Consider the following 24,270-nt stretch of genomic DNA (forward strand, 5'->3'; position numbering starts at 1 on the left):
TGCATTTAAGTAGACACCCTGGAGGCAGACTTTTAGCATAAAATGTTTTAGTAAACATTTTTAAAAGAAAGTGAAAGGACAATACTGACCTCATTTATAGTTAGAATTGCTTTTTTCAGTCAGGATTAAGTATCATCAATATAAATTAAAAGAAAATAGTAGCTTGTCTTGTTGAGTAAACAAAGTCAACTTTTATCTAAAACAGATGTTTTTATAGGATAACTTTTAAACTCCTTATTTAGCTTCTTTTCTAAATCTGCTTCTCCCTTCCAATAGAGATGTACTATATACATTATGCTTAAATTGGTTTTGTCTGGGTAGAAATCTTATAAATCACTCTAAAGAACAATTTTCAAGCTGTGTCAATTTAGGAAAATTTATATAGAAGGATTTTAACTTGTTACATTTTACCCTTCCAACATTAAAAAAAAAAAAGGTTTATTAAGCCCCATAGAAAATCTTCAGTGTTATCAATATATCATTGACTTAATTGAACACCGTTGGAAAAATTGACCTGACAAAAATTTGACCACAGATACTTTTCTGATCTTTTATGAATTCACCTTCTGTAGAGTCATATTTCAAAGCATGTTCACAAGCATAACCACTTCCCTTGTCATATCCACCCTAAAATGACATGTTTTTTGTTAGTCATTCCTGTGTTACAATAGGGAAATGGAGGTTTAAAGGTAAATTGACTTTCCCAGGGAAAATTGTGAGTTACCAACAAAGCTGGGCCTGGAAATAGTTAATTGCATTGAGTGCAAATTTTCAGTTATAGTATATATATTGGAGATAATAGAAATCAACTGAAAAATGGAAGAAATGTGTTCCATCTTATTCCCAACTTCTCCTACCATGGCTGTAGGGTCTCCTCTCTATTTCTCTTTACTTTTATATCTGAGATGGTTAGAATGAAGCCTGTACCTGAAACCTGGAAGGGCTTCAGTTCAATCTGACTGCTTTGGTTTGTGATCTGTATTTTGGTACCTCCTAGTACCCTGGGGTCTCTGCCTTCTTCCATGAAGTGGTCACCACCCCCATTCTCCAGTTCTGTCTCTAAAGTTGACTGTGTTGGGCTAGGGCAAGTGGTTGTTTTGAGAGTTTTTCCCTCCAATTCCTATACCTTCTATGAGTTGAATATTTAGATTGGTAGCCATATTGAGAAATTAGGTAGACAGGGGGCTTATAGTCTATCATCGTTGATGTAGAGCTTTTACTACTGCAAGTACAGTTAAGTTGCTGATGCATAGACCATCTATTATTTTTGTTTCCCAGGTAATATGCACGTGTCACTAGCTGAGGCCTTGGAGGTTCGGGGTGGACCACTTCAGGAGGAAGAAGTATGGGCTGTATTAAATCAAAGTGCTGAAAGTCTCCAAGAATTATTCAGAAAAGGTAAGCTGCTGCTGCTGCTGTTGTTGTTTCGGTATTGGGTAGCTAAAAAACCAGATACAGGATCAGAGATCATGTCTTTGTTTCAATATTCTTGTGCCTTTGGCAGAGTATGAAAGGAATACTTTCCTTATCTCTTTTAGGGCTGAAAAAGCTCAGATATTATCTACATTCATTTGAACTTCTTCTGTGTGCCCAATATTGCACCAGGCAGCAAAAGTGTAATGGTGATTGAAACCAAAACATTTCCTGTCAGTTTAGAGCTCACAGTTCAGTATGGAAAATAGCTATTAATAAAATATTTGGACCAAGTGCAGTGGCTCACACCTGTAGTCCCAGCACTTTGGGAGGCTGAGGTTGGGGGAATCATCTGAGGTCAGGAGTTTGAGACTAGCTTGGCCAACATGGTGAAGCCCCATCTCTACTAATACAAAAATTATCCAGGCATAGTGGCAGGCGCCTGTCATCCCAGCTACTCGGGAGGCTGAGACAGGAGAATCGCTTGAATCCGGGAGGCTGAGGTTGCAGTTAGCAGAGATCATGTCACCGCTCTCCAGCCTGGGCGACAGAGTGAGACTGCACCTACAAAAAAAAAAAAAAAAAAAAAAAAAAAAACTTTGTGTTTTTGTACACACATTTGTACTGTATGAACAAATGTGAAAAATGCAGCCATGACAAGGGTTAAAAAGAGGTATTCAGAGACTCTCTGAGAACTCATAATGGGAAGATTTGACTTGGTCGTGGTGCAGAAAAGGAAGACTTTCTTACATAAATCACTCCTGTGCCAAGACCTAAAAACGTTAACCAGGTGAAAGAGAGGGAAAAAAATTTGGTGGAGAGAATAATATGTGCATCCTTGTTACTCTAAATTAGAATAATATAGGGTCAACGAGTATTTTGGTGTTTTCCTGTAGAGGAAGTCACTTGGTCCAAATGGTTGTGTGGCATTTTGGAGTTAGAAAAGTTAGAATCATCCTTTGATTGTCCAAAAGTATTTCCTATTATGTCAGAAGTTGCACGTAAAGATGGTGTTTGTCATTCACAGCACATGACCAAAACTTATTTAGAATAGTAGGTGAAAAAAGCAAGCTTCATCTAAAGAATCAGTCTCTAAAATTAATTTGAATGCATAAATCAGGCACAAAAAAACCTGACAGAAATAAGTAAGGCTTGAGGGTAGTGATAGTTCTGAAAGTGTGATACCAGCAACATTAGCATCATTTGAAAACTTGTTAGACATATAACAGTAAAACTCACATTAGAGACATACTGAATAAGAAACTCTGGGGGTGTAGCCCAGCAATTTGTGTTTTAACAAGCCCTCAAGGACATTCTAATCTCAGCAATTTGTGTTTTAACAAGCCCTCAAGGACATTTTAATCTCAGCAATTTGTGTTTTAACAAGCCCTCAAGGACATTCTGATGCATACTAAAGTTTGAGAACCATTTATAGGATAGAGTTGCTAAAGACCAGGAGCCCTGAGAACCTTTTGGAAAGATGCAGGATAACTACTGATTGAGTACAGGAAGGTCTAGAGATAGAGGAAGAGTGTTTGAGGACAGGTGGTAAAGCTTTGTTGTTTTTGTTGTTGTTTTTTAAATTCAGAGACAGGATTGCGAAAAAACAATGTTAGGGCCCACGCATTAGTGCTATAACCTTTATGTTTGATGATCTTTAATTAGAGTTAGTATTAATTCAAATAAAATTTTTCATTTTATCTAATATCACTTAACCAAAAATCTGGCTGTTTTAAATAAACATTATTGCTTTCAGAAAATTTTCAGAATGAAAAGTCTAGGCACTCCAGAGTATGCAGAATGTAGCTATGCTCCAAAGGTGTTATTGAAGGAAAGACATACTCATGGCATTATTCAGTCAATTAATAATTGTCAATTAATATTTAAGAAATACCTCTATTTGGGAGGTATTGTATGGAAGATTCAAATAAGTAGGTGTCACTGTTGCTCGTAAGGGATTTATTCAAATAAAAGACATAAGTGCAAATTTAGCACTTCAAAACAGTGTGCCAAATGAGTGACATAGACAATAAGTACTACAGATGTTCAGAGGAGGGAGAGAGAATACTTCTTTTTATTATACTAATGGCAGGATTACTGCCCAGGCCATGACTCAGAGAATATAAAGCATCTTGCATACTGTAAGTACCTAAGGGTTTTTCTTTATTTCACATTTCATAATGTTTAATAGAGATCAAATGAATATAAAGGTCTTGTCATTGAGAAGCAATTATTACATCACATATTCACACAGTATAATTAAGAGACCAGATGTATTATAAAATTAATTGTGAGGTAGTTGTATCTTAAATACTATCCAATAGGAACTGGTTAGCATAAGGCCTCCAGTCTAGTTCACAGAGTATTGTTAGTAATACAGAAAAAATGAAATTTTTTTTTTGTCAGTTTGCAGATTACCAACTGTTACGATTACCAATTGGAAATTTCTATTTATTTGGAGGAAACAAATGCTTATCTGATTTATCAGAAATTTATGATTTTTCATTCTTTGTATTTGATAACACAATATCTTTTGGTATATTTAATCACAATATCTTTTTGTCATAAGTTCTTCTCCTGAATCTTGTAATGAATTAAATAAAATAATTAACTAGTTTTCTTATTTTATAGATGAATGGTGGTAGTCTTAGTTCTTTAGTAGACTCCTTATGCACAACACTGGGAGTGGTAGGGGGGAAAAAAGCAGGTAAAGTATAATAGTTTCCATGAAGTTTGTTTTTTTAAAATGCTTTCTTGTCGAGCAGAAAACCAAACACCGCATGTTCTCACTCACAAATGGGTATTGAACAATGAGAGCACATGGACACAGGGAGGGGAACATCACACACCGGGGCCTGTTGAGGGGTGGAGGGGCTAGGGGAGGGTTAGCAGGGGGTGGGGGGATTGGGGAGGGATAACATTAGGAGCAATACCTAATGTAGATGACAGAGGGGATGGATGCAGCAAACCACCTTAGCATGTGTATACCTATGTAACAATCCTGCACAGTCTGTACATGTATCCCAGAACTTAAAATATAATTTTAAAAAATGCTTTCTTGTCAGTAACTTTTCTCCCTTATTGTCTAGAACTTGTACATTGCTCCTGTTTCTTTTTTAGTATATGAGGGCAAGCATGCTGTTGACATTTCTATAAGAGGAGGCTGGAAATAAGCATTTCTACTGGGGTATTATTGAACAAAGGCCAAGAACATTATTGATTCCTTCATCTTTTTGAGCCTCCCAGCAATTTAAGGCTTTCCATTTTTAAAAGAAAAATTGCTATGGTTATTATTCATAGTAGAATGATATCTAAGCATGGCCTTGTTGAAAGACATTATCTTCAAATGAATTTCTCTTCAGAGGAGGGAAAATGTAAGACTTTTAATAATTCTGCAATTCTAAACATGTAGGTGATAGTGATGATGCAAGGTGGGTCTCCTTTTGTTGTAAGTTTCTCAGTTTTGTTGCCTTGTGGTTACTAAAACATGCAATCTGTATGATTACCCTGAGAAATCATGAGATAGTATTCATGATCTATCTTTGTAAATATTCTGTAGTCATTAGAAAAGAATTGTACTTTTTATTCCTAGGCTGTCGCTTAAGTTTGTTAATGTTTGTGCTTAAAAAATTTTTTTAGCTTTATTAGTTGTATACTTCATCTGTCAAATTCCTAGGGATAGTTAAAACTTGCTGCTATATTATGTTTTTGTCTGTCTTCTTCTGTAGTTACATATTTTCATGCAATTTTGTATGATACATGTGATGACTAATGACTAATATAAATGGACAAGATATTTTATTAATATAAAGTAAGTTTTTTTTTCTACAAGTCATTGCAGTAAATACTGTTATCTGCTCTTAATATTGCCACCTTTACTTTATTTTTGTTGCCACTTACCTACCTTTTGTATCTCTAGTATAGCTTTCCTCCTTCATTTTCACATCCTCTGTGCTATAATTTAGATATTTTTGTGAATAGTAGATAGCTAGATTTTATTTTTACCTAGCCGAGGAGTTGCTGTTCTTTAATTAGGAAGTTAATTGTAGTCATTGAAATAAAAGTTCTGAGGAAATTTTACTAAGAATCTTCCTGTATTATGATTTCCCAGTTACATGCCTTTCAGTTCATCTTCCTCCCCCTCACCACCATGCACTGCCCCAAATAGCTGGGATTACAGGCAGGTGCCACCACACCCAGCTACTTGTTTTTGTATTTTTAGTAGAGCTGGGTTTTCACCATGTTTGCCAGGCTGGTCTCAAACTCTGACCTCAGTGGATCCACCCTCCTCAACCTCCCAAAGTGCTAGGATTACAAGCATGAGCCACCATGCCTTACCCACTTCATCTTTTTAACTGATTAAGAATCCTAGCTTATGTCAGAAAAACATATATACATTTAAGATTTTAGCTTTTATATCATGGATGAATTCATGTAGGAGCTCAGTGTTCCTACATAATAAAAAAAATGCTATTCTCCTGCTCTTTCTTAATAATCTTTAGAAGTGAGGTTATTGCTACCTTGGAAAACCTAGCTTACAACAGTAGTAATTGTCCAAAACAGTATTTTTTTTTTTTTTTTTTAGTTATGGAACTGTTGCTATCTGCAGAAAACAGCTCTTTTGAATCTTGAGGTTTTAGGGTGTTAAACTGATTAGTCAAAGGAAGAGACTCAATTTCCCTCACTTAGGCAAGGATATAAATCCCTTTATAAGTAGTCTCACTTCTGGTTCCCTGTTTTATAAATAAAAGAATAATTAATGAAATGAGTAATTTGAATAAACAGTTAAAAAGATAATAGAATAAAGCATTTAATAAAGAGAAATATTAAAAACAAAGCAGGTTCATTGTCTACATTAAAAAGTTCCAAGAGATACCATACCAGCAAGTGTCCTGTGAAAATTGAAAGACCATGTTGTATTTCTTATATTCTTTAGAAAACAAATTTGGATAAGGTTGTAGAGAACAGAGCATATATAATTATTTGGCCAGGTTTCATTTTTATAAAGTCTTATAAGTAAAAATGACAAATTACTATAGAAAGCTAAGACAAATATCAAACTTCTCTTCACTCCTAAAAAAAGTGCTTACAAATTAGAATTTATAGATAATTTTTAAAAATCTTATTAGGGAATAAATAATCTATTAAATAATACCAGCAAAATTTAGTGAATATTATGTTCTGTTTTTTATACAATTACTTTTATTGCATAAATACTTTCAGGAAAATTCTCTTGCTACTAAAAGGAAAAAGTATGTATAAGAAATACCTACATAAACTCAGAACCACATATGTATTTTTTTATTTATGGAATCCAACTCTTAGAACTGAAAAGATTTTAATCTGTTCAGTCTAATAATTTAGAATTAAGGAAACAAAGCCAAGTCTAAATGACTTATAAGAGTTAATATTGGAAGAGCAGAAATAATGTAACTATTTTAAAGCAAGCCATTGTGAACTTATACCTATATAGAGCTATTAAAACACTTCATGTGTACATACAATGATGTTTAAAAATTGATAACACTCCTATAAATACAGGAGGTTTACAAAACCAGTATCAGGTGACATGATTTCAGATTCTACAGTTATTAAAAGAATAATAAGGGAAAATTATGAGCAAAGGCAACAACTTACATGAAAAGGACACCTTAAAAGACACAAACTACCAAGCCTCACTCAAGAAAAAAAATGGACAACCTGAATTGTCCTGTATCTATTAAGATGATTGATTTTTTTTTCTTTTCGGAGACAGAGTCTCACTTTGCCACCCAAGCTGAAGTGCAGTGGCATGATCTTGGCTTACTGTAACCTCTGCCTCCCAGGTTCAAGCGATTCTCCTGCCTCAGCCTCCCAAGTAGCTGGGTCTACAGGTGCATGCCACCATGCTTAGCTAAATTTTTTTTTTTTTTTTGTATTTTTATTAGAGATGGGGTTTCGACATGTTGGCCAGGCTGGTCTTAACTCCTGCCCTCAAGTGACCCACACACATCAACCTTGCAAAATGTTAGGATTACAGGCATGAGCCACCACACCTGGCCAAGATGATTGAATTTATATTTTTAAAATGCCTTATAGAGAATATTCCAGGCCCATGTTGTTTCACTAGGGAATTCTACTAAAAATATAAGGAACAAATAATAGCAATGCTATACAAATACTAATAAAACATTGAAAAGAAGGGTATATTTCCCAACTCATTCTATGAGGGCAGCATTACTATAATTTCAAAGTCAGACAAATAGAGAAAATAAAACTGCAAATCAATATAATGAACATAGATGCATAAATTCTTAAGAAAACTTTAATAAATTGAATCCAACAATATAAAAAAATATATGATAGCACATCATGATCAAAGGGATCCTAGAAATGCAAGATTGGTTTAACATTCACAAATCAATCAAGATAATTGACCATAGTAGCAACAATTAAAAAAGGAAAACTATATTATCTTTTTAATAGATGCAGAAAAAACATTTGGTAATATCTAATATTCATTTCAATCTTAAAAACTAGGGGCCAGGCATGGCAACTCACACCTGTAATCCCAGCACTTTGGGAGCCAGAGTCAGGAGAGGTTGCTTGAGCCAAGGAGTTTATGACCAGCCGGCAAAACATGGTGAAACCCCGTCTCTACAAAAAAAATACAAAACTTAGTCAGGTGTGGTGGCATACCCCTGTAGTACCAGCTATTCGAGAGGATGGCTTGAGCCCAGGAAGTTGCAGTGAGCCAAGATAGCACCACTGCACTCCAACCTGGGCAACAGAGTAAGACCCTGTCTCCAAAAAAAAAAGCTCTGATCTAGGAATGAAAAGGAACTGCCTCAACCTAATAGAGGGTATCTACACATCGTATTTACTGGTGAAACATTGGCTATTCCTCTAAGATCAGGAATAGGTCAAGGATATCTGCTCTCATTACTTACATTGAACATTATATTCTAAGTTCTAACTAGTACAAATAAAACAAGACAAATAAAAGGCATCCAGATTAGAAAAACAGTAAAACTGTATGTATTTGAATATGACATGTTCTCTATAGAAAATTTGATAGAATCCAAAACTCAAACTCATAAATGTTTAACGAGTTGAAAGATACAAGATCAACATGCAAAAAACAACTGTTTTACCATTTCGAAATGGTAAAAAAAAAAAAAGTAAAATATGAAATATAAAATTTAGAAATATGAAAAAATTAGGAATAAACCTGACAAAAGATATGAAGGCCTATGTAACAAAAACTAAAACACAATGCTGAGAGAAATTAACACCTAAATAGATAGAGAGCTATGCTGTGTTCCTGTATCAAAAGACTCAGTATTGTTCAGATGTCGGTTTTCTCTAAATTGATCTCTAGATTCAGTGCAATTCTAACATGCTGTATGTTTTTGTAGAAATTGACAAGTGGATTGTAAAATTCATATGGAAATTCAGTGAACTTAGAGTAGCCAAAACAACTTTGAAAAAGAACAGTGTTTGAGAACTCTTACTACCTGATTTCAAAATGTATTATAAAACTACAGTAATCAAAATAAACAACTAGATGAGTTTAACGTAATAGAATCCAGAAATAAATCCACACCTATATGGTCAATTGATTTTCAAGAAAGAAGGGATGCTCTTTTCAATGAATGTTGCTTTAACAACTGGATATCCATATACCAAAAATTAAAGTTCTAAAAGAAACAGTAATTGTGTCCCTGAGTTAAGCAGAGATGTCTTAAATATGGTAGTTCCGTTTTTAGTTTTTTGAGGAACTTCCATACTGTTCTCCCTAGTGGCTGTAGTAATTTACATTACCACCAACAATATACAAGGGTTCCCCATTCTCCTCATCTTTACCAACATTTATTATTGCCTTTCTTTTTTATACAAGTCATTTTAACTGGAGTGAGATTATATCTCATTGTAGTTTTAAATTTCTCTGATGATTGGTGATTTTCAGCATTTTTTTATATACCTGTTGACCATTTGTATGTCTTCCTTAAAGGAATGTCCATTCAGATCATTTGACCACTTTTTAATTGGGATACTTTGTTTTTTTCCTCTTATATTGTTCGTGTTCCTTATATATTCTAGTTATTAATCCCTTATCAGATGGATAGTTTACAAAAATTTCTCCCATTCTGTGGGTTGTCTTTGTATTGTTTCCTTTCCTATGCAGAAGCTTTTTAGCTGGATGTAATCCTATTTGTTCAATTTTGCTGTGAACAAAAATGGTTTAGTTGCCTGTGCTTCTGAGTTTTACTCAAGAAATCTTTGTGCACACCAATGTCCTGGGGGTTTTTCCCAATATTTTTTTCTAGTAGCTTCATAGTTTCAGGTCTTAGATTTAAGTCTTTAATCTATTTTGATTTGATTTTTGTATATGGCAAGAGATAGGGGTCGATCTTCATTCTTTGGCATATGGATATTCAGTTTTCCCAGCATTATTTATCAAAGAGAATGTTCACTGCAGCCTCTGCCTCCTGGGTATAAGCGATTCTCCCTGCCTCAGCCTCTCAAGTAGCTGGGATTACAGGTGCCCACCACAACACCCAGCTAATGTTCATATTTTTAGTAAAGACAGGTTTTTGCCATGTTGGCCAGGCTGGTCTCAAACTCCTGATCTTAGGTGATCTGCCTGCCTGGGCTTCCCAAAGTGCTGGAATTACAGACGTGAGCCACCGCGCCTGGCCTTTATCACTGTTTTATAGGGTTGTGTTTTTGTTTTTTCATTTTGAAGCATGGTCTCACTCTGTCACCCAGGTTGGAGTGCAGTGGCACGATCATGGCTCACTGCAGCCTCTGCCTCATAGGCTCAAGTGATCCTCCCACCTCAGCCTCCTGAGGAGCTGGGACTACAGACATGCACCATGCTTGGCTAATTTTTGTATTTGTTTGTAGAGAAGGGATTTTACCATGTTGCCCAGGCTCATCTCAAATTCCTAAGCCCAGACTATTTGCCCGCCTCAGCCTTCCAAAGTGCTGGAATTGTAGGCATAAGCCATTGCACCAGCCTGTTTTATAGTTTTAATTGTAGAGATCTTCTACTTTTTTGGTTAAGTTTGTTCCTAGGTATTTTATTTTATCTGTGGCACTTGTAAATGGAATTACTTTCTTAATTTCTATGTCAAATTGTTTGCTATTGGTATAGAAATGCTACTGATTTTTGTATGTTGATTTTTGTGTTCTTTAACTTTACTGAATTTGTTTATCAGTTCCAACAATTTTCTGGTAGAGTGTTTAGGTTTTTCTAAATACAAGATCATATAATTTGCAAATAAGAATAATTTGACTTCTTTTCCAGTTTGGATGTCCTTTATTTCTCTAATTGCTCTAGCTAGAACTTCTAGCACTATTTTGAATAAAAGTAGTGGAAGTAGGCATCCTTATCTTGTTACAAATCTTAGAGGAAAGGCTTTCAGTTTTTTTTCCATTCAGTATAGTACTAGCTATGGGTTTGTCATATATGGCCTTGATCATGTTGAGGTATGTTCCTTCTATACTGTTTGTTCAGAGTTTTTATCATTAAAATTTTATTGAATGCTTTTACAACATGTATTGAAGTGATCTTATGGTTTTTGTCTTTTATTCTGTTGATAAGATATCTTCCATTTATTGATTTGCCTATGTTGAACTATCCTTCCATCCCTGGGATGAATCTCACTTGAACATGATGAATGTCTTTTTACTGTGTTGTATATTGTTAGTATTTTGTTGAGGATTTTTGCATTTCTATTTATCAGTAATATTGGCCTGTAGGTTTTTTTTTTTTTTTTTTTTTAATGTGTTTTTGTCTGGTTTTTATATCAGGGTAATACTGGCTTCAGGGAATGAGTTTGGAAGTATTCCCACCTCCTTGATTTTTTGGAATCATTTGAGTAGGATTGGTATTACTTTTTAAAATGTTTAGTAGAATTCAGTAGTGAAGCCATCGGGTCCTGGGCTTTTCTTTGTTGGGAGACTTTTTATTACTTCTCTTATCTCATCACTTGTTATTGGTCTATTTTTATTTGGATTTCTTCATGGTTCAGTCTTGGTTGGGTATATATTTCTAGGAATTGATCCATTTCTTATAGGTTTTCCAATTTATTGGGATATAGTTGCTCCTAGTAGTCTCTAATGATCCTTTGAATTTCTTTGGTATCAGTTGTATTATCCCCTTTTTCATCACCGCTTTTATTTATTTGGGTCTTGTCTCTTTTTTTTCTTAGTCTGGCTAAAAGTTTGTCGATTTTGCTTATCTTTTCAAAAAACTAATTAGCCAGATGCAGTGGCACACACCTGTAGTCCAAGCTACACTGGAGGCTGAGGCAGGAGAATTGGATCAGCTGAGACTAGGAGTTTGAGGTTTCAGTACACTGTGATCACACCTGTGAATAGCCACTGTATTTTAGGCTGGGCAATGTAGTGATGCACCATCTGTTAAAAACAAAAAGCGAAAAAAACAAAAAAAAATCCAATTTTTTTGTCTCAATTTTAATTATTTTTGCTCTGATCTTTATTTCTTCTACAAATTTTGGTTTTGGTTTGCTACAGCTTTCTCTTAAAAAGTGTTGTAGTTATTATTTTTGATGGGTTTTTCTTGTCTACTAAAATGTGCATGATTTGTACACAACAATTACAGTGTTAGAGTATTCTGTATTTTTTTGTGTACTTATCACCAGTGAATTTTATTCTGTCAGTTGATTTCTTGTTGCTTACAAACATTCTTTCAGATTGAAGACCTCTCTTTAGCATTTTTGGTAAGATATATCTGGTGCTACACAATCCATCAGCTTTTGTTTGGGAAAGTCTTTATTTCTCCTTCATGTTTGAAGGATAATTTTACTGGATATAATATCCTAGGTTGAAACAGTTTTTTTCTTCAGCATTTTGAATGTGTCATTCCATTCCCTACTGGCCTATGAAGTGTCCAGTATAAATTCTGCCAGACATATCAGAGCTCCTTTATATGTTATTTTCATCTTTTCTCTTGCTGCTTTTAGGATCCTTTCTTTATCCTTCACCTTTGAGTTTGATTATTATATACCTTGAGATAGTTTTATTTGGGTCAAATCTTCTTGGTGTTCTTTCATCTTTTTGTACTTGGTTATTCATACTGTAGGTTTGAAAAGTTCTCTGTTATTAAACTTTCTATTGCACTCTCTCTCTCTTTACATCCTTTTTAAGGCCAATAATTCTTAGATTTGCCGTTTTGGGGTTATTTTCCAGATCTTGTAGCCATGTTTTATTCCTTTTTATTCTTTCTTATTTTTACCCCTGACTGTGTATTTCCATATAGCCTGTTGTTGAGCTTATCAATTCTTTCTTCTGCTTGATTAGTTCTACTGTTGAGATTCTCTGATGCATTTTTCAGTTTGTTTGAATTTTTCAGTTCCCGAATTTCTGCTTGATTTTTTAAAATTTTAATCTCTTTGTTAAATTCCTCTGATAGAATTCTGAATTACTTCTCTTGTTTTCTTGATGATCATTGAGTTTCCTTCAGATGGCTATTTAGAATTTCCTGTCTAAATGTGGAATATCTTCATCACTCCAAGATTGGTCACTAGTGCCTTATTTAGTCCATTTGGTGAAGTCATTTTTCCTTGTGTGTCCCTGATACTTTTGGATGTTTATTGATGCCTGGGCATTGAAGAGTTAGGTATTTATTCCAGTCTTTGCAGTCTAGTCTTGTTTGTACTCAACTTTCTTGGTAAGGCTTTCCATAAATTCAAAGGGGATTGGGTGTTGTGATCTAAGCCTGCAAATACTGCAGCCGTTTCAGCACTAGGGAGCGCCCTAAGCCCAGGAGCACTGCAACTCTCGCAGACCCCTACATACACTGCCGTGGTGAACTTGGATAAGGGAAATTCCCTAGGTTACCAGACAAAGTCACTTGCTCTCTTTTCTCTCTTTTCCCCAGTCAGAAGGAACCTCTCTCTGTACTATGCTGCCTGGACTTGAGGGAGAGGTGACACAGACATTCCTGTGACCACCACAGCTGACACTGCAGAGTCTCACCTGAAGGCTTATAGACCAGCACAGTACTGGGGTTCACTCAAGTTACATGGCCACTACTGCTAGTGTTTATTCAAGGCCCATGACTACTTTAGTCAGCAGGTGGTGAATCCTGCTGGAATTGAGTCTGTTCCATCAGGACAGTGCATTTTCTTCTGGCCCAGAATGGGTCTAGAAACACCATCTAGGAGCAAAGACTTGGAATTGGGGGCTTCAGGAATCTGCTAAACTGGTAACCAAGTTGTGAGACAAAGTCCTCTGTGCTCTTCCCACTCCATCCTTCACATGGAAAGTGTCTTCCCCAAGAGCTGCACTGCCTGGAGTTGGGTAGGGGTGATACAGGCACTCCCTTAGCTGCCACCATTGGTTTCACACTGGGTTGCATCCCAAGTCCACTGCCTCTGAGACCAGTGCAGCACCAGGGTTTGCCTGAGGACTGCAGTCCTTGTGGCCTGACTGCTACTCAAATTTATTCTGTGATCCAGTCCACTTTAGTCAGCTGGTGGTGAACCCCCACTGGCCTGAAACTGGGTTCTTTTTGCTGGAGTTGAGGATTCCTCTCTAGCCCACTGGTGGTCTGAATGCTCCCTCCATAGGCATTGACAGAATTCCTACCTGTGTTGTGTTCTGCTGTGACAGAGCAACACTGAGCTTCATTGCAAAGTCCCACACTAACTTCACTGTCTCCTCCAAGCATATAGACTCTGACTACTCACTGCACTGTCTCGTATTGGTGTAGTCCATGCACGACTGTCTCTCCTATACTCTTCAATGCCTCTTTCCTTGATAAAAGTACCTGGTTTGAGCATAGGAACTTTTATTACTCACCTGATTTTTTTGTTCTTATGAAGGTGCTGTCTTGCATGGATTGTTCAATTTAGTGTTCCTGACGGGAGATTATTGCTCAGGGTTCTATTTGGCCATCTTGCTCTGTCTCCTTCCTGGTAATTTTTAACTACTTCTCTTTTCTTTTCAAAGAGAAAATTAGTAAACTAGATGATAGTGCTGAAGAGATCACCCTAATACTAAAAATATGAGAGAGTTTAGGTTTATGAAACACTGAATGAGAGGGTCCAACATACCTCTGAGTTCCAGAAGGAAAACCAAGAGGATAGGAAACAGAACAATTAATTGAGATATAATAGTTGATAATTTTTGAGAGCTGATAAAATATGTGAATCTTCAAATTCTAGAAGCTTAAGTCACAGTCAAAATTAAAAAAAAAAATCTACACATAGATTAATGGGATTGGAAGTATAGGAAACCATAAACAAGGAGAAGGTTTCTAAAGCAATAGAAAGAAACAGAAAGCTGAATTACCTACAAAGAAAAAAGAGTTCGCTTAAGAGCAGACTGAACAGTAAAAATAAGGTCAGAATTTGGTAGAATTAAATAAATTTTTATAACTACTTAATTTCATTAAGAAATAAAATCTTAAAACTGCTGTGAGGATACATAATTATTTTAAGAAAAAAGAAAACATTATCACTATAACAATCTTAAAACTGCTGTAAGGATACATAATTATTTTAAGAAAAAAGAGAAAACATTATCACTATAGCAACCTAGAATAACATTGTCTAAAAGAAATATAAACATCATATATAATTTAATGTTCTCTATGAGCTGCATTAGAAGGATGAAAAGAGATAGATGAAATTAATTTCTGTATTTTATTTAATCCAATATATTAAAAATATCATTTTTATATGTAACCAGTATAAAAAAGTATTAATAAGATGTTGTACACTTTATTTGTACTGAGTCATCAAAATCTATTTTGCACTCATAGCATATGCCAATTCAGACTCTAAATTTTATCAAAAATGTTTATATTTCATAAAATATACAGATGAAAAAGTAATTTACATACCTAAGTTGTTACAAGCATACTTAAAAGTTTTCCAACATCTGATTAAGTATTCATCTTAAAATTAAATTTTAAATAAATTAAAAATTTAATTCCTCGGTTTCAGAGGCCACATTTCAAATTCTTAAAAGCTGCCAGGCGTTATGACTCACACCTGTAATCCCAGCACTTTGGGAGGCCAAGGCAAGTAAATCACTTGAGGTCAGGAGTTCAAGACCAGCCTGGTCAACATGGTGAAATTCTGTCTCTACTAAAAATACAAACATTAGCCGGGCATGGTGGCACGTGCCTGTATTCCCAGCTACTCAGGAGGCTGAGGCAGGAGAATTGCTTGAACCTGTGAAGTGGAGGTTACAGTGAGCTGAAATCATGCCACTGTACTCCAGGCTAGGTGACAGAGCAAGACTCCAGCTCAAAAAACAAAAAGAAACAAACAAAAAACTTAAAAGCCACACATGGTTGATGGCCACTGCATTGGAATGTACAGATAGAATTTGATGTCTTTCTAAACTTTGGTTCAAGATTAAGGTCAAAACAAAACATTTTCATATGAAAACTGTGAGTAACTACCAACAACAAATCCTCATTTTAAAAAATTACTAAAAGATATATTTCAGGAAGATGAAAATATGACCCAGAGAAAGAAAAAGATTAGAGAAGGAACAGTAAGCAAAAGAATCAGTCAACTTAATGGTGAATCTAAACAATCAATGGCTGTATAAAACATCAACAGCAATCATCTCAAATTTAAAATTATATGTTAAACAGTAGTATGTAAGACTGAAGTAGGTGATAGGAATTAAAGCAGTCTAAGGGTTGATTCAGTTTATGAAAATAATAGCAATAATTGGCCTTAGAGTTTGCATAGTTCAAATGTCCTTAAAGTTTTTAGCAATAATCACAAAATAAGAAAATGTAAAACTTCTAATCTGGTAGAAACAAAGGAGAGTAAGTAGCACAATTAAAGTGTAAGAAGAGAGACAAAGCATGAACTTTAAATTGAATTCCTGAGGTTTTTTTAGAAAAAGACTTTATAGGAAATATAGAAAGTTTTTATGGATTAAAAGTTTTTGAGTAAATATTTGTACAGGTTATGCAACTTTTAAAAGGTTAAATTCTAACTAGTTCCTTAATATTATATTCCTTATTATCTATAGCCATAATTTTGTAAAGAGAGTGTATCAGTTGTCTTTGACATGCTACATCTTGCCCTGCATTCATAAGTCCAGAATTAACAGGTCCTTCAAGTTAAATGTGTTTGAGCTGTGTGAAATTACCCATTTGTTCCCTGGAAACAAACTATAAAACATGAAATTATATTTAATGTCTAACATGCTTAATATGAATAATGTAGGTTGTTAGATAAGTATATGACACACTTGTAGCAAACCTTCCCCACAAACACAGTCAATACACTGTGTTTTAATTTAAAATTATTTTGACTTCAGATGTTCTAAACAGACAGTTTTATAAATTTAAATAGGCACGTAGTTAGGAGAGTTACTACAGTTCATCCTCTCTAGTCTTATCCTTGGTGATAAATGTTAATTTTTCTCACTATATCTATTGATTAATTTTTTATACTTAACAGAGACTTTATTGTTGAGGTATAAGATACATTGCAAACAGCATTATTCTTAATTGTACAGCCTGATGAATTTTATGAATGTGCACACTCATACAGTCACCACCCAGCTTCAGATGTAGAGCATTTTCAGCACCTGGAAGGCTCCCTCATGCTCCCTCCTAGTCAATTCTTGTTTATCAAGGGTAATCACTACTATGACATATCACACAGATAATGTTTGCCTGGTTTTGAACATCATGGAAATGGAATCATACAATGTGAACTCTTTGGTGTTTGACTTCTTTTACTCAACATTCTGTTAGACTTATTCAGATTATGTAACTAATGTTTTTAAAGAAAACATTTTACAAGTGTTTATCAATATCTTTTCTCCAATATAGAAATTAAAAGAGAGCTTTATACCTTGTATCATTTAGTAACAAGTTAAAATTTTACCTTCTTGGCATGATGTATATCAGTCATAGTTAACATTTTTATAGGAAGTGTGTACTATTTTTGAAAAATTGAATAGTTTACCATTCAAATAATCTTTCTTCCTTCTTTTCTTTTTGAGAAGGAAAATGTCTTTACAATGTAAGTGGCAGGGCAGAGAGGGGTGAGGGGGATATGGTCAGTAGCAGCAGAAAATGGCATTAGTGATCATAAAAATATTTTTCATGAGTACCTACAGATCATGTTTACATGGAACCATGTCATCACAAGACAAAGCCAGTTTCTCTCTGGAAAGATACATATTTTTTCCTCTGGAAACTAAAAAGCACACACTATTCGTCATTGACCTTTTCATCCAGTTCCCCCAAAATGAAATAAATGCCAGTCACCTTTGATATTATTGATGTTTCTGTCTTTGTATAAATTTCAGGCCCTTGAAAGTAAAATGAAATCACTGAGTTCATTATTTAAATTTTGTATCTGCTCTCCTTACACCCTCACCCCCAAGATTTGTGCAGATGGCAGAGGTGGAAGAAAAAAAGATCTCTTTTAACTTGAAACTTTGTCTGCACTTGCAAAACAAAACAAAACAAAAACCTGCTGCTTTTTGTTTACCATAAAACTTTTTTTTACTGCTAATTATCTCCATTGTAGTTTATCTGACAAAATGTAATGTGGCAGCTGTAATATCTGCAGAGGCTATAATGAAATTGCTAGGTGGCAACAGAAATGCTAGCACTTTAAGAGGCTTAGCACATCATTCCAAAATTGCTTTGACAAAATTGTTAAGCTAACAATAAGATTAACTTTTTAAATAGAATTTACCATTCAGAGTTAACATTTTTATAGCTGCTTTAACAGGATGGTCAAATAAGATATGATTGTTATATTTTTAAAAAGAAACCACTTTCAAGCAAACTGTCTTTTAGAAGTCTGCAGCTAAAATATTACACATACATAGAATAGTTTTCCTCTCAAAGTTTGGATACTCTTCAGGGAAATAAAAACATATTAATTCCTTGACCTTCTTGAGGTACTGATTGTGTGCCTAATGATGAGTTTGTATATCAGACAGGGTGAGAGATTAAAGGTGCTCACCTAATATACTATGGATGTTTATTGGATTTATAGGAAGTGTTGGATTACAGGCACTTACCACAGCTATTCAGAAGCAGAAGCAAGAGGATCGCTTGAGCCTAGGAGTTTGAGGGTGCAGCCAGCTATGATCACCCACACCACTGCTGTCCAGCCTGGGTGACAGAGTGAGACCCCGACTCTTAAGAATACATAAATATATACAAAGTGTTACAGAAGAAACAAAATACTTAGGAAGTTCATTTGTAGTTTGCTTTACTTTGGGAATGAGATAGGAAAAGCCAAATGAAGTTAATGTTTAATTAAGATGTGTAGGGGAAAAGAAATATTTTTTCTTAACCATTGCTAGGTTCATGGCTGAGGTGCCTATAATAAAAGACAGATGAGCAAAAGAAAAGCATACAAATTTATGGTATATAAGTTTTATGTAACACAAGAGCCTTTGGAATTGAAAATTTAAAGGAACAAGTAAACCTGTGGGGGGTTTTGCACTGTTTGATAGAGAAGTGGGTGGGGTTGAGAGTATAATTGGATAACAAAGTATGATCTAATGTAATAAACTGGGGGAAACTTAGCAAGGCCTTTTTGTTCAGATTCTTCTTTGTGTCCCTGTGTCTTCAGAGATGAGGATGTTTCTTTCCTCCAGCTTTACGAATGGCACCTCTTGAATGAAGGTCTTTTGACCTATTTCCAATGAAAAGGGTGGGAGAAGGTCAGAAAGTGACCTTCCTGCTTCTGTGGTTTTCTCAAATACCAAGGTGCCATAATCTGGGGCAGCATGTTCTGAAACCCATCAGTGGTTAAGGCAGTTTATTTCTAAATGTCAGTGACAGACTCAAGTTGGTGCACTTTACTCTGCTTCCATATTATAAATAGAGAAGAGCTATTTAAGCCTCTTTTGTAGCCTGAAATTACTGATAGTTATTCTGCCTTTCTAATAAAATGACATTATTATAATTTGGATAAATTAGTTACTTGTAACATTTTTTGGCTTGCTGTATCTCCTGTAAAGTGCCTTATTTACAGCTTTGTAAGATGCAAAACAAAACAAAAAAAGCATCGAGAAAGGATATAAAGTCATACATACCTCATCTTATTATATACTTAATACCAGTTAATTGACATAGAATTGGAGCAAGTACAAGGTCAAGAAGCAACTTAATTAAGTTATTATACCATTTTAATATCCCTAATGAGAGCAGTGGTTTTTATTTGTGTGTGGGGTAGGTTGGTACACATATGGGAATCTCCAGGAAGGTTTTTAAAAATACTGTGTAGATTCCTGTGCTCTGTCTCCAGAATTCACACCAAAGTCCTCAGTGGATCAGGAAACAGAAAGCCTCTGTCGTTTCTTACTTACCTTAAACTCCCAAAGTCAGACATTATAAATAAGTTTGTTTCAGTATTCAAATTAGGCAAGCTGACTCTTATTTTAAATCTTGAAATAAGATTTAAATAAGTTGAAAATATAATTATTTAAATAAGTTGAAAATATAATTTAAATAACTTGAAAATATAACTAAAAGAGATTGGAGGATAAAGATCAAAAGTATTCTCTGGGTGAATAATTTAGAGTTTCTGGTATTTGAAAGTTGAAAGAAAACTTTGCTTTTCTTGAGAGTAGAACTCCAAAATATTTTTTTTTTGCGTGTGATCAGCAAAATCTAAATTAGTAAGTTATTTTCAAGCAGGGCAGAAGGGCAACTTAAAAAGGTTGTGGACCTGTGGTATAGATTTTAAAATGGGAAACAAATTCTTTTTTTTTTTTTTTTTTGCAAATATTTCAGTTAGGCAATTATAATGGCATTGTACCTGATCTTTAGGGAAATTATAATTTGTATCCTTAAACCACCTTTATTTTAGAAGAAATATGTGAAAACAGGGTTACAAAAACTTTTTTTCAGTATTTTGGCTTATAATTTGGGGAGATACAGTTTTTATTGATGGTAAGCATAAATCAGATTGGTGGAAAAGGTGAAAGTGAAAGGCAAATCAAAGAGGAAGAACGTAGTAAATCAAAGGAATAAAGTGAGCAGGTTCCTCAGCATATGATAAGAAAGGAGGGAGGAATGAAAGGAACTGCTACAACTTCTTTCATGCTGCTTGAATCGGGTGGCCAAGCAGGCTTGCTGAAAAAGACAGCAAGAGACCTGCTTCCCTCTGTCCACATCGTCCAATCACTTAAGCCTTGTTACTTTTAGTAATAACCAATTTGGTTTTGCTAATATAGGTTGTCTATATATCACTTGTTTCATGACTGTTTTGTTGCCAAGTAGCATAGTTCTGGAACCTCAAGAGTCTTGCAAGTACATAACAAACACAATTACTAGAAGCCTAATTGATCAGAAGCCATACCAAGATTCCAGTGGTTGTGGTTTGGCCAAGCAGCATGCATGTGTTTAGTCATTTTAAAAAGAAAATGTGTGTGTTTGTGTGGCTAATGTCATCATTAAGAAATAAAAATATCTTTGATCTCCTATTCTTAAAACAGATCAATTTGGAGTAACAAGTTTGCATGATTTCATGTTATTAGAATACTGCAACTTGTATTACAAATAAAAATTTCTAAAACTGTATGCTGATACCGTCCTGATTATGTGCATTCGAAAGAAGTCTTCATTTACTAAGTCGTGTTTTACCTAAAATAATGACTATGTATAGTAAAGCACCAATTTGACAAATGTAGTTACTCAATAAGTACTAATTGGTTTGATCCTCAAATCTTAAAGCAATTGTTCTAAATTGAGGATCTATGCTAACTAGGAATGCCATGTAGTAAATAATAAACAGACTACTTATACAAATGATATTCCCCAAGGAATTTTAATTAAAGAACAAATTGATATTTTAGGGTACTTTGTACTTGAAATAATTTGTGTTTCTAACATTATTTCTTTTCTTTTTTCTTTTTTTTTTTTTTTTGGAGATGGTGTTTCGCTCTTGTTACCCAGGCTGGAGTGCAATGGCGCGATCTCGGCTCACCGCAACCTCCGCCTCCCGGGTTCAAGCAATTCTCCTGCCTCAGCCTCCCGAGTAGCTGGGACTATAGGCGTGCACCACCATGCTCGGCTAATTTTTTTGTATGTTTAGTAGAGACAGGGTTTCACCATGTTGACTAAAATGGTCTCGATCTCTTGACCTCGTGATCCACCCGCCTTGGCCTCCCAAAGTGCTGGGATTATAGGCATGAGCCACCGTGTCCGGCCTCTAACATTATTTCTAAGTAAAAGATGCCAAAATAAATTTCCAAAGATCTAGAATAGAACAGTTTGAGAATTAGGTCTATTCTGAAACTACAGTGCTTGTCATGGATAATACACTGTTTGTCTTCTATGGGAGGGAAGTGCTAAGTAGGTGATTGAGGACAAATTTGAGTGGTGACTTTTCTTAGATGTGTAGTCTACATCTGGTATCTTTGAGAAAAAGTTTTAAATAATAGTGGTCACCACTTTTATATAGCACTTACTGCTGTATGCCAGTAACTGCCTTGTCTCTGGTTTTTGTTTTTGTTTTTTCATTATTCCTCACTATAGCCTTATCTATGATGTGACAATGATTTTTGTAAATAAACAAATTTAGGCACAGAGGGGCTAAATAACTTACTGAAGATCACTGTATAAACCATAAATATCAAACTTGGGATTTGAACCCAGGGATTCTGGCTTACACTATACTATCTCTCAATAAAATGAGACTACATACTAAATTACTGAAGTAAGCTACTATAAAAAGAATTAAATGAAACTGACAGTTTCTCTGATACTGAACTGGCATTGTTGTCTGGGGTAAATACCCAAGGTTCGTAGCCTTGTGCCAAGAAGATTAAAGACATGGACACACACAAGGAATGAGTTTGGGAGCAGAGGTTTAATAGGCAAAAGAAAGAGGAAGGAGAACTCCTCTCTCTATCTCTTCTCTCCCGCTCTCTCTAGAAGGGAACTTAAAAAGGTTGTGGGCCTGTGGTATAGATTTAAAATGGGAAACAAATTCATTTTTTGCAAATATTTCACTTACATAATTATAATGGCACTGTACCTGATATTTAGGGAAATTATGATTTCTATTTTTAAACCACTTTTATTCTGGAAGAAATATGTGAAAACAGGATTACAAAAACATTTTCTTTTTTTCTAGAGAGAGAAAAGAGAAAGAGACTCCTGAATGGGAATTCCAGCCTGGAATGGGAGTGCACCAAATTTTATAGGCAGGCTTGAGGAGGTGGTATCTGATTTACATAGGGCCCACAGATTGGCAGGACCAGGTGTGATGTTTACATAGTACATGGGGAAGGCTGGCCACCCCACCCTAATCTTATTATGCAAATGGACTTTCCATGTGGCTGGCACCATGTTGTCTGCTCCTTGCTGTACAGGTGGCAAGCAAAGAGAAGAGAAGATGGAGTCGCCATTTTGAATATGCCTAGTCCCAGGAAACCTTTTCCTGTTGGTACAGCTGACAGTATTCACTCATGCAAACTTCCAACTTGCTTGTCTGTCTGCAGCTCAATTTTACAGGCTACTCTTTGTTAGAAAAGGAGATGATTTTGGTGCTGCTTTTCATTAAAGGAAAACCTTACTGAGGACTTCCTTACCCTATCTGCCTAAATAATTCCTTTTTAACTCCTATACATGTATCTTTCTAAATCTTCTAGGTGAGTTTAGGGATTTGGATGATTAGCAAGGTCTAGGACCAACTACTACCAGAATATAAATTCTTGAGAACCAAAGGCTCACAGGAGTTTATTAAATGATGTTGCATGATTAGTTATACCAAGAAAACTTACATGTAAAATGTCTTTAAAGAGAATATGATCATCAGTTTACATTATTGTAGATATCGATTTCAATCATTTACACAATTTTATTTTCAATAAGGGCTTGCTATTCTATCCTGTATGGTATTAGAGAAACAAAGTTTTTTTTTTTTTTTTTTTTTTTAGTATTAACAAAACTTTTGAGGAATTTATACAGCTTTATTTTGTAATCAACTTCTAGTATATGCTATAGTTTCCAGTGGACCTTAAATAATGTATCATAAATCTTACTATCAGGAAAATGTTAAGATGTAGGGGAACTATTCTAAACCATTCATTTTATGTTTGTGCTTTGTTATACTAGATGTTTGATATATTGTTATGAACATATGAACTGAATTTTTGAGAGAATTCCATATTGCAGAGGGATTTTATCAGATCTTTCAGAGTTTAGAACAGTGGCCTCTGCATACATTTTTGCCAGACACCCTAATAGAACATGTAAAATTGAAGGACTGCAACTTCTTGTGCTTGAATAGGCAAAGGGATTTTTCAGATCAAAATGATGTCATTGTTGTTCTAAGTCTCAAAATGATTTTCTGATACTTTTGATTAGTGTTTACTTATCATGTTTTTTGCCTAGCTAAGATTATTTCCCTAATTTTTAATACTATAAGTGGAAGATGAAAAAGAAATTAAGGGGACAATCTAAAGGAAATAGCAAGAACCCTCAGGGAAAAAAAATGGATGAACATAAAATGATCTCAGTTTAAAAGAACATTGAAAAGAAGCTCTAAGATGTTTCTTTGCAAATCAAATTTCTGCTTATCCTTAACCTTGCCTCTAGCTGCTTGAAATTCTGTTTAAGCAATTTTTCTGTGGAATATTGATAAATCTATAACCATTTGACTACTGGAATCAATTCATTTCAGATTTACTTTTTCATAATGATAGCATTTTTGAATGGAGTCAGCATACAATTAAAACACAGTACATGGACATACAAGCTTCTAGAATCTCATTGTTAAATATTCTTTTGTTAGCATTTTTAAGGGATTTTAAATACATTGGCTTTAAATTTCTTCCTTTTAGTTAGACAAGATGAGTGAATTAAAGACTGATTCTAGCCACAAC

The 24,270-nt window shown here is 34.8% G+C and overlaps 1 protein-coding gene across 7 annotated transcripts in view; it reads left to right on the forward strand.

Moving 5' to 3' along the window:
• The first annotated feature begins 1,248 nt into the window (after positions 1–1,248).
• PTPN13 (protein tyrosine phosphatase non-receptor type 13) overlaps positions 1,249–24,270 on the forward strand; it is a 163,592-nt gene continuing 140,570 nt past the window's right edge. For all 7 annotated transcript variants that reach the window (XM_064368927.1, XM_064368936.1, XM_064368945.1 and 4 more), the window contains exon 1: positions 1,249–1,398. In XM_064368927.1, the coding sequence (XP_064224997.1) occupies positions 1,284–1,398 (115 nt within the window). In that variant the 5' untranslated portion in view covers positions 1,249–1,283. The remainder of the gene's footprint in view (positions 1,399–24,270) is intronic.

This window comes from Aotus nancymaae, unplaced genomic scaffold, assembly GCF_030222135.1.
Source record: "Aotus nancymaae isolate 86718 unplaced genomic scaffold, 86718_ANA_hifiasm-v0.15.2.pri h1tg000006l, whole genome shotgun sequence".
Taxonomy (NCBI): domain Eukaryota; kingdom Metazoa; phylum Chordata; class Mammalia; order Primates; family Aotidae; genus Aotus; species Aotus nancymaae.